The sequence below is a fragment of the Arachis hypogaea genome, chromosome 4 (assembly GCF_003086295.3).
Source record: "Arachis hypogaea cultivar Tifrunner chromosome 4, arahy.Tifrunner.gnm2.J5K5, whole genome shotgun sequence".
Taxonomy (NCBI): Eukaryota; Viridiplantae; Streptophyta; class Magnoliopsida; order Fabales; family Fabaceae; genus Arachis; species Arachis hypogaea.
In genome coordinates this window covers 88746524-88758414 of record NC_092039.1, presented here as the reverse complement: position 1 = coordinate 88758414, position 11891 = coordinate 88746524, and the positions used below count along the sequence as shown (strand labels likewise).

General features: G+C 35.5%; 1 protein-coding gene across 1 annotated transcript; it reads right to left on the bottom strand.

The window, feature by feature from the left end:
- Positions 1-3500: 3500 nt before the first annotated feature.
- On the bottom strand, positions 3501-7535 carry LOC112794328 (uncharacterized). The gene is made up of 4 exons (XM_025836386.2): positions 6883-7535; positions 6726-6800; positions 6503-6616; positions 3501-3989 (listed from the first exon to the last, which is right to left on the bottom strand). Coding segments are annotated over exons 1-3 (465 nt in total). The 5' UTR covers positions 7272-7535; the 3' UTR covers positions 3501-3989; positions 6503-6615.
- Positions 7536-11891: the final 4356 nt, after the last annotated feature.

Sequence of the window (11891 nt, the reverse complement as noted above, 5' to 3'; positions counted from 1 at the left end):
TAACGGCATCAAATGAAATAAAAAGAGCTTAAGAAAATAATGATTATTAGCAAGAAAAGTATATTTTTCACACACAACTTCATTGGAAGCAAGATTCGAAAAACTCAATTAATTAAGCTAAAATTATACAAAGTTGATAAACTCCATACTTTTTATCAAAATGAAGTTTATCAGTCAATATCCAAAAATGAAGAATCTATCAACTATTCATGAATAATGATTATTAATTACAGTTCTTTAAAATTGGCTGATTAGGAATTGTTTACTTATACTTTTCCTTGATGAATTATGTAGTTTTTTAGCAGAAACAAAAAAGTCAAAAGTGTTATTACTTTATAAATAGGTTGATTCATCTAGTATTAACTCTTCCAGTTTCTACAACTATTACAAAATGATCATTTTTAGCAATAAAAATAATGAAGACAAGGTCAAAAAATAAAATGAAAAATGACTTTCTCATGAATAATTTGGTTAGTTACATTGAAAAAAATTACTGAAAAATTTAGTTTTGATGTAATTATTGAAGATATTAAGTCACTCAAGACTCAGAGAGTATCATTATTAAATATTTTATAATTTTTTGTATTATTATTTATTTATTATTATATTAGTAAAAACTTAAAAAATAATTTTATTTATAAATTTTATTTTAATTTAAATATATCATATAATTTTTATATTAAAATTTTTTGCTCTAAAATTATTTACCAAGATCTAGCTATTGATTGTTCCATGCTCTTGTCACAATTTTCCTTTAGCCCATGAATGTTGAAGTGATAGTGCAACTGCGAATGGGAGCCATTTTTGTTATTATGACTTAAGAGTCATGAATCTGCCAACCACACATTCCGACCCAAAAACCTTTGAAATTCTTAGAGTAAATTTTTACAGTAATTCTTGAGATTCACTAGATTATCCAAATTGATCTTTTAGGTTCTAATTTCACAATAGTAATCCTCTAGATTCAGCTCCAAATACTACAGTGATCCCTGAGTTATTTTCGGTGTTGACTTAGCTAACAAGGTGCTAATATGGCTATCTTTTACCACGTTGGAGGTTCTTGAAACGACATCGTGTTGGTTTGACGTCCATTGTTGGGCAAACCTATGCCATTTTGGTGTAACGATTGAGTCACAGAAACTCATTCTTCTTCTACAATTCCTCTCTCGTTCTTCTTCTTTTGTTCTTCAATGGCGAAATACTAGAGTTCGGAATAAGTAGAAATTTATGCATGTATTTTTCTTCTCTTTTTTTTTTCTTCTTTTTGCCCTCTATCTCAAAATGATTAAATCGTTTTATTATCATTTCAACGATTTCTTCAAATTCCGCCCCCTCATGTTTATTTTTATTGCTTTCTCCTTTGGCTTAATGGTCCTCATCTTCCTCTCCTTCTACAGACCCATCACAAGGCGTAGAATTGGTCCTATTATAGTAAATTTGACTCTATTTTGGAGGATTACCCTTTCCAAAACCTAAAGAATCTTGTCATGGTTGCTGGGCACTTTGTTTACACCAATATTAATTGTGGAAAGATTGAGAAAGAAGATTCTTGTCTTGGAGTTGTATAAGAAGAATCTTGATCAAGCTACAACTTTCGTGAAGCATATTTTTGTCATCATAGGAGTTGAAATTGATTGTGTGCCCAATTTAGATATTGTTCTTTGTAACAACCCATATTTTTGAAAATATAAATATAAATAAGTTAAAATTTATTTTTATAAATTGGAGTTCCTAATTTTTAGAAACTAATATATTATAAGTAATTAAATTAATTTTAAAACTATTTGAATTTAATCAAATTCATATTCTTATATATATTTTATGATGAAATATTTCACATAATTAAAACTATAATTCTAGTAATTTATAAGTAATAAAAATTACATGTATATTTTAATTTAAGTAATTGATATTTTTAATTTAAAAATAGAATTTAGTTAATATTATTATTATTATTATCAAGTTCCAAATCCAAATATCGGTATTTTTGGATGAGTTTAGCTTTGCTAATGCTTCATCAAATATCTTTTATACTTAAGTTACTAATGTTATTTATATTAGTTACTCATATATATTATTACTTATGTTTTAATATATCCAGCTTTCATAATTATCCATTTAAGATATTTATAACTTGAATCGCTGACTCAACATCCTTATAACGCGACACCCAACCCCCCATGTGTCATTTAACCCATACTTCATCATTAATCATCGAAACAACCATGCGGTTCATTTGGATGAGAAAGAGAGACAGAGACAATGAGAGAGAATGAGAGAAATCATGGCACCTTCGAGCTTTCGAGCTTGATTTCTTGAGATCTGTAACTCTAATAAAAAATCTAATTTAGTAAAAGTGTTTATATCCTCCTCCTCTACACGTTGGTGTTACTTTTGTCCGGTAGAAGTTGACGGTGACATAGCTCCTCTTCCAATTGAGTTCAGCCAATTGGAGTTATAGGAGGCACAGACGATTCCTGACGTTTTCTTCTACAGCAGCTTGGTGAAAAAACTTCTCCGAAGCATCCGTTGTTTTAGTTCCATACGAAGGTAGGGGGTTTATTTTAAAATTAACCGTTTTTAATTTAAGAATGCCCAAAAATATAGTGAATAATTACAAATATGTTAGTAATTATAATGTTATTGAGTTTAGATTTCTTTGTTGTGGATGATTGGCTATGATTGTGATTGAGTTTTTGGTTGAGAAAGTGAATGGTAATTGATTTTGGTGTTACTATATAAATGATTTTACTAGGATTGGAATCATATGTCAGTTATTGAGAACCTTTTGTTTGAAAAGTGTTGATGAAAGGCTGGTAAACTGTCAAGAAGTTATGAAAGTGAGGGAGTCTGTAAGGGTGGTGAAGTCAAGTTTTGAGGAAGGGTTCTGCTCGTATTCCTCTAAAAAAACGAAAAAAAAAAGATTTTGTTTTGAAAACTTGATTTTTATATATGTTGATATTAAGAAATGATCTTTTTATTGGAAATCCGATTTATAAACCTATTTTAAAAAAATGATCCTATGTTGAAAAAGATCTAGTTGCTTATTTACTCATATTGAGGAAATGATTTTGTATTCAGAGTCTGAGTTATAAAATTTATACTAAGGAGTGACTTATGTTTGAAACCGTTGGAAAGAGTTTGGAAAAATATTGGTTTGATTCAAGAGCAAAGGATTTGATATTTAAAATGGTTGAGAGATTGTTTGGTTGGGACCCTGAAAGGGTGGCATAGTCCGAATTTTAGAGGAAATGCTGCCAAATTTTTATAAAACTCTAACACTTTATTTAAAGTGTTATTTAAAAGCAAATCTGATTTAAGAGTGTTATTTGATTTCAATTTATTACGAAAAGAGTTTTGTTTTCAATTTGATTTATTAAGAAAAGTATAATGTTTTAAACCTAATATTTTGAGAATGAATTTTGCTTTAAGTTATGTTTTGAGTTCAGTTTAATAAGAAAGAAGGGAAGAAGAATGAAAAGTAAAGGAAAGAGAGATAATTAAAGGAATCTCTGCCACAGGAGAGCAGAGAACAAAGATTAGAGGAATATATTAGTTAAAGGAATGTCTACCACAGGAAAGCAGATGTGTAACGCCTTAACTACCAAAGCTCCCGCTTCCGGCTGCGCGACTCTGATAGCTCGGACATTACGACGACACTTATACTATTTAATACTAAAATATGAGCCTTTTTAAACCTTTAAACCGCAAAACCGCTCCCAAGAATGCTTTTGCTATACAACGTACATCCATACATACCATACAACTTACAGAAACTCATAGAGTACATCCATATTTATATACATATATATATATATATATATATATATATATATATAAATAATATTACAAACATTATCCAATACAATTCCTATCCCTCTTACAGAAAATATCAAGATAAAGGCGAGGGTATAATAAACCATAACTAAAACAACACAGAGCATCTCAACAACAACTAGATAACTCTTCGTGACTTCTGCACCCATATCCTGAAAGGGGAAAAATGTAGGGGTGAGAACATCATCCTCGAAAGGGTTCTCAGTAGAGGGTTTTTGGGAATTACTGTAATAGGATACGTGAAGATAAACCGTACTAGTGATTAATAACTGTCTTATGCCTCTTTTCAAAAACAACGGTTTACAATAAAAGTAAAGTCAAAAATCTTTTCTAAAAGAGGAACCGTTCGATTCTCAAAAACTCAAAAAGCCTTTCAAAACGGTTTATCTATGCTGAACCAAAAATAGCCCTTCATATTTTTATTTCAAACCAGAAACACAAAATCAAAATCAACATCGGTTCATCTCATTCCATCCACGGCCCTAGGCCCAAACAATCCAACCATCAACCAATCACCACAGTCCAACAGAGTCCCAGATGCAAACACAGATAGGAAGTTCAAGCACAAACAAACAGTTACAGCAAGTAGAACAAGTAGCAGGTAATCACAAGTAATCACATAGGCAAACTAAGTACAATATGCACACCCAAACAATGTCACATAGATGCATATGATGCATGCCTGTCCCTAGTGGCTGATGATATCATTTGTCGGTTATATAGCCAACCCGACACGTTCTGGTAGCTAACCATGGATAGAAACACCCATCGCGGAGCAAGTAAGTTTGAGCTACAACCCCCTTGCTATTACCCGTTCAACCCAGAGCCAGTGGAATAACCACTACTGCGGCTACTACCCAGGCAGGTGTTTAAAAGCTCAACCTGGAGCGAGTGGAATCACCACTACTACCGCTACTACCCAGGCGTCACAGTCTCTGACCTAGAGCAAGTGAGACGAACCACAACCTTTGCTACTGCCCAGGTATCTCAAACATATATTCATTAAGTCCCAGCCATGGATCACATCCATCTCAGCCATCCGGCTTAAATTCAAAATTTCATAGTCAGCCATATGGCCCATAACTCATTCGGCTATCAGCCATAAATCAATATCATACATAGCCATTCCGACTCACGGTTCTATCCAGAACCAGCCAATATTCATAATCATACATAGCCATTCCGGCCCATAACAAAACAGCACTTCCACCATTCAACATCATCAAATTCATAAAACCGGCATTTAAGCCATAAATCACTTTTCTCAAGCCATTTCACTTTGAAATCAAATTTCAACTCTTTTTAGCCTTGGCTTTAAAAATCTCATTTCTCAAATCATCACAGGCTCATAAGCCAAATTTACTCAAAGTGAGTTTTCTTTTTAAAACAAAGCCACTCTCGGCATTCTCTTTCCAAAACTTCCAAAACCATGGCAAGTTAAAGATTTATTTCAAAGTATTCAAAACCACCCATCCAACAATGGAATTTTATAACAAAAGCTTCTTGGCAGAGTCCCAAGTCTTTAGGGGAGAATAATAAAACTCAGTTCGCCAAATTCATTTAAAATCATTAAAACCTTGGCTTTCCGTTTTGAGTAATAAAACAGGATCTAAGCCAAATCGAGTCACATAATCATTCACTTCTTTCAAAATCCGTTTCCTCTACTTAGGCAAAAACCAACTTCAACCCCCATGATAAATTCTAGAACGTTTCAACTGTTCAAAATTGTTTTAGTCATGCAATAATTCAAAATTCAAAGAGTACTTAAAACAATTATCAAAACATTTCAAAATGAAACTTGTCAATAGGCATTCAGATTCTTTCAAAGTCATTGAAACTCCTCTAATTGAAACCCTCAAGTCAAATTCAAAGGCATTGCCCTTGTCATATTTAAAACATCTTTAAAACATAAGTTTCATCTAAATAGCTTTCTCCTGAAAGAGATATAATGCCTTTCTTAAGAAGCAAGACTAAATCATAATTTTCTCTTTAATAATTCATTTCAAAAGCATGAATCATCCTTTTCTTGATAATTCAACTAAAATAGTAGAAGCCTTTAGCTCATCATTTTTCCAGACAACATTTCTATAAAGAGTCGGATTTTATAGAAATTTTGGCAGTATCTCCCCTAAAACTTGGACTTTGCCACCCGATTCGGGTCCCAACTAAAACATTCCACAATCTTTTCAACAGTCCAGAATCCAAAAATCAATTCAAAATCACGCTAAATCCAACAGTCGCCTCAGTGGCATATCTCAAGGAAACCATTTCAAAATCAAATCAATATCAGCTGATTTAACTCATTTCCAAAGCTTTAAAGAAACGGCTCAATAACAAATCATTTGTCCAAAACCAAGTCAATTAAAGTAAACCAGGCTGAATTCAAAAGTGCATTCAACTTTTCACATCATCAAAATAATTGACTCACTTTAAATCAATCGTCAACGGATTAAACTCAGATTTCAAATCTTTAAAGAATTAACTTCAAAACATTACATTTCACAAAGCCGCACAACAACTCAGCCAAACCAACATCCATAAACATTCGAGTCAATCAAATAATACATAAGGCCAATACAATCACCAAATACACATTTTCTCACATCAGTATCCATATGTAATAATTCCAACATATAAAAATATAGTTTTTGGAAAGCGCCCCTACCTCAAAACGTAAATTCCATAACCCAAACGCGTCACAGAGTCCTTCTCTCTTAATCCGAAATTACCAGCAGCTCGAATCACAGCTTCGCTCACTTTCACAGTAACCACAGCAACTCTAATCGCAACACGTAACAGACAATATTAACTCTCATAACAACGAATGCTACAACACCTCATGTTTAACAGACATCGACTAAAGGGGTTACCGGAACGTAAACGCTTACCACAAATGAGAAGTGACTGAACCATGAAGTGGCAGCCCTGGTAGTGATTCCGGCAGTGGCAACTTGCAGCAACTCCTAGCACAACAGCCGTATCACAACCCTCATGATAAAGATGAACTTTAATGGATAAGGAAACTGAAAATGGGTTAAAGCTTACCGAACGACACCGGCTTCGGTGGCGGTTTTCGGCGGCAACAGCGTTAGCTTCGCGTAACACGGCGGCTCCAATGGAGGCAGCGCCGGCGACGCAAGCACGGCCGGGCACGGTGGCTGGACTCCCAGCTCGGCCTCAAATCTCCCGCGTCTGCTCTGCTCCCGAGCTCTCCCTCTCTGCTCTCCCATAAATGACGGCGAATGCCTCGGTGGCAAGGGTGATGGCGGCACGGTGAGAATGACGGCGGTATCACACGGCGGCGCAGTAGGTCGCGCTCCCCGCGTCACTGGCCCGCGTCCTCCTCCCTCACTGTCGCGCAGTTTCTCTCCTCTGGGCTCCCTCGACAACGACGACTCCTCGGCGACAGCGAGCAAGGACGGTGCTGTCTGCATCAAGGCGCAGTGGCGGCGGCACGCTCTTCCTCCCCTGGCGTTCCCTCTGTCACAATTCTACTCTCCACAGGAGCAACAGGCGCGTTCCTCCCTCCTCGGTGCAACACAGCGGCGCGGCGGCATTGACGCCCGCCGGCGCCGCCCTTCCTCCTTTTCCCTCCCGGATCTTTATTTCTTTCACCATTCTGTGTGTGTTGTGTTCTGCTGGGAAGAAAAGAGGGATGCTGTGTTCCATTGGGGCAAAAGAGGGACTGGGGTGTGGCGGCTGAGAGTTAGGAATTAGGGTTTATTTTTGAAAATTAGGGTTAGGGGCATTATGGTAATTTCACTTAAAAATAGGGATAATGTAGTAATTAGAAATAAATTCTAATCCAACAATAATAACGTATAAAAATATTATTTGCTCATCAATTTCACACTTTATTTTCAATAAAACATTCAAATCCAAAAATTAGAAATAATATACTTAATTTCTTCATTTTTCCAAATAGTAGTATTAATATCTTAAAATATAAATTATTTAGTCCAAATCATATAAAATCCCTATTATTTCATAACTGGAAACTTTATAATTTAAATATAGAAAATAATCCAATAATTATAAAATTAGATAATAACTATAACTTATTTCAAATTCAATAAATCAAAACTTTCTCTAATTATCTTTAATAGGGTAATTTTTGAAATTAAAGCTACAGAAATACTGAATTTGAAATTAGCTAATGATAGCCCTTTTTCAAAGGTTTTGGGTCTTACATTCTACCCACCGTATAAAAATTTTTGCCCTCGAAAATTGGTAAAAAACAAAAGAAATTTCATAACAGTTCACCCTTGAACACTTTTAAGGAAGAAGCAAAAATATATCTCAACAAATAAACATATATATGGTTTTCAAATACTTGGAAGGTCGTATGCATAAAGATACAAAGGTAGGAGTATGGTTGCAAGGCAAACATTACAAGATAGGCTCAAATGTAAAAGATGACATGGGTCAAACAGGTGATAGTAAGGCAAGGTATTGAAGGTCATAAAACAGGATGAGGTTACAACGACGTACTCAACATCTGTACACTAATCTCATCCCAACCTCAAAGCTTCAACTTTCCAACTCCATCAAGCACATTACAATCTCATGGCCGATCATGAGCCTAATAACCGTAAACTCGTTCGCAAGGAACGAAACACCCACAACCTATACTGTCGTACACCTACCGCTTCACTTTCCATGTACGCATATCACATCTTAAAGAACTAACACATCGCGCTACTACGTCTACAAGTTGCACGCGATATCAAAACAATTCTCGAGTCTACTCAGAAGGGTACCAGATTCAGAAAGGAAAGACACATGTCAAGGATAATACTCATAGATCTGAAAGAATGTAAGTAACTCCAAGTAACAGAGATGCTCAAGCAATAAAGTTTGCAGGAAACAAGTCGATTGACAACTTCAAAGATAACCCTTGTATCACAGAATTTCAATAAGACCAATAAGTAGAAGGTTATCACATTAGTTTTGAAACAATTTCAAGCTGAGTCGAAGAAGTATGAGGTTTACAGAAAAGAATATCTCAAACCCAAGGCAAAGCTCACAGAACTCAAGAGCATGATTAAAATTACTCCCAGATACATTGTTCATAAAAGAATAAAAAACTTGCAAAAAATTATTTCGCAGTCTAAAAGACAAGTTAAACAACAAGTATACTTCAAGAGAGTAACAAAAACATAAACGTGGCTTTGCTCTAAATCAATTTCACGTTGAAGTAGATTATGTAGGGTTTTAAAAACAAAATGCACACAAGTTTGGCTAAGAGCCAAAATATTTTCTCAAATATGTTAGAAAGATAATTAGGTGCACAACTTAACCAAAAGCAATCATAAAACTTGAAAGAGAAATCAAATGCTTGTTCAGAAATTTCCAAAGCCCATATTCAAACAAGTGTGTATAACATTTATAGCGAGGACAAAAGAGGAAGTTAAACTCTCTTTAGAAAAGAAATTCCGAGGTAAAATCTTGCTTACAATCTGGTAAGGAAACAAGTGGTGCATTACAAACGAACAGGTTTCCATTAAACAAAGAAACTTTTCAAAACCTCATCTAAAATAGTGCATGTCAACTTTAAAACAATTTTGTCAAAAATTGAACAATGGTTTCAATATCAATCAAGCAACAGAAAATAAATTCCGTTTAGAATTTCTTCAAAGAGAATTCAGAACTTCTTTAAAAGTTCAAAACAAGACTCCAAAGTGTTCTTGAAAGCACCATCTCAGAAGGATATTCAAGGAGATTAGAATGTACTTAAAAGGAGTCAAGCCATACAAGAAAGGATCATAAATCAAGATATTTAAAACAAGATCCACTAGGCATGAGATATCAAACAAGCTTTCAATTGATTCAAAAGAATACAAAAGTCATAGGAAAAGACAACTCAATCATTAGTAATTTCTCAAGGATAAATCTTTGACTAAAAACTCTGGTAGAGACAATGAGAGGATAAATGATGCACTATTTTGAAATGAATGAAACTAACTGATGAGCGGATAATTTGTATACTTTTTGGCATTGTTTTTAGTATGTTTTTGATATGATATAGTTAGTTTTTGGTATATTTTTATTAGTTTTTAGTTAAAATTCACTTTTCTGGACTTTACTATGAGTTTGTGTGTTTTTCTGTGATTTCAGGTATTTTCTGGCTGAAATTGAGGGACCTGAGCAAAAATCTGATTCTGAGACCAAAAAGGACTGCAGATGCTGTTGGATTCTGACCTCCCTGCACTCGAAGTGGATTTTCTGGAGCTACAGAAGCCCAATTGGCGCGCTCTCAACGGCTTTGGAAAGTAGACATCCTGGGCTTTCCAGCAATATATGATAGTCCATACTTTGCCCAAGATTTGATGGCCCAAACCGGCGTTCAAAGTCACCTCAGGAAATCCCAGCGTTAAACGCTGGAACTGGCACCCAAATGGGAGTTAAACGCCCAAACTGGCACTAAAGCTGGCGTTTAACTCCAAGAGGAGTCTCTGCACGAAATTTGCTTCATTGCTCAGCCCAAGCACACACCAAGTGGGCCCGGAAGTGGATTTTTATGTCATTTACTCATTTCTGTACACCTTAGGTTACTAGTTTTCTATAAGTAGGACCTGTGACTATTGTATTTGAATTTTTGGATCTTTGAATCTTTGGGATCTTTGGATCTTTATATCTTTTGATCACTTTAGATCTTAGATCATTGGGAGGCTGGCCATTCGGCCATGCCTAGACCTTATGCTTATGTATTTTCAACGGTGGAGCTTCTACACACCATAGATTAAGGTGTGGAGCTCTGCTGTACCTCGAGTATTAATGCAATTACTATTGTTCTTCCATTCAATTCCGCTTGTTCTTTATCCAAGATATCACTTGTTCTTCAACTTGATGAAGGTGATGATTGACGCCCATCACCATTCTCACCCATGAACAAAGTGACTGACAACCACTCTTGTTCTACAAGCACTTGAGGCTTGGTGAATATCTCTTGGATTCCTGATTGCACGATGCATGGTTGATCGCCTGACAACCGAGTGCTCGCCTGACAAACGAGCCAGCCATTCCGTGAAGTCAGAATCTTCGTGGTATAGGCAAGAATTGATGGCAGCATTCAAGAGAATCCGGAAGGTCTAACCTTGTCTGTGGTATTCTGAGTAGGATTCAATGACTGAATGACTGTGACGTGCTTCAAACCTGTAACTTACTGGGCGTTAGTGACAGACGCAAAAGAATCACTGGATTCTATTCCAGTAGGGGAGGGAACCACACCGGTGATTGGCAGCACTGTGACAGAGTGTGTGCATTAGCTTTCACTGCGAGGATGGGAGGTAGCTGCTGACAACAGTGAAACCCTACACGAGCTTGCCATGGAAAGGCGTAAGAAGAATTGGATGAAGACTGTAGGAAAGCAGAGAGACGGAAGGGAAGGCATCTTCATACGCTTATCTGAAGTTCCTACCAATGAATTACATAAGTATCACTATCTTTATCTTTTATGTTATTTTCGTTCATCACCATATACATTTGAGTTTGCCTGACTAAGATTTACAAGATGACCATAGCTTGCTTCAATACTAACAATCTCCGTGGGATCGACCCTTACTCACGTAAGGTTTATTACTTGGACGACCCAGTGCACTTGCTGGTTAGTTGTGCGAAGTTGTGTAATGCCATGGTATTGAGCCACCAAGTTCTTGGAGCCATTACCGGGGATTATGAGAGTTGTGAAAAAGTATAGTTCACAATTTCGCGCACCACTAACTCACATAAGAATGAGATTCACAAGATTGGAAAAACCAAGATCAATGGTAATGTTCACAAATTGTAAAAGATTAATTAAAAATAAAGTCAAGTATGACATTCATAGAGATGGAAAGTTTAATAGAGAATTTAGTCCGTTCATAGGAAGAAAGCTATGAGTCCAACATTTTCGAAAGAACAACAATGGTATAAACCATATAGCATGCTAAATCAAACTCAATTCAAAATAAGTTAAGTAAAGCTTATCAAACGAAATTCAACCGGGACAAAAGTGATAAATCCTTTCTTTTCAAAATGTTGAAAAATATTCAAATACATAATCAAATGAAGAT

Coding starts and splice junctions, on each gene's coding strand:
- LOC112794328 (XM_025836386.2), bottom strand. CDS start 7,271: ATGCAGACAGCACCGTCCTTGCTCGCTGTCGCCGAGGAGTCGTCGTTG. Junction 6,801..6,882: donor ACCGAAGCCGGTGTCGTTCG/GTAAGCTTTAAC, acceptor CTGTTGTGCTAG/GAGTTGCTGCAAGTTGCCAC.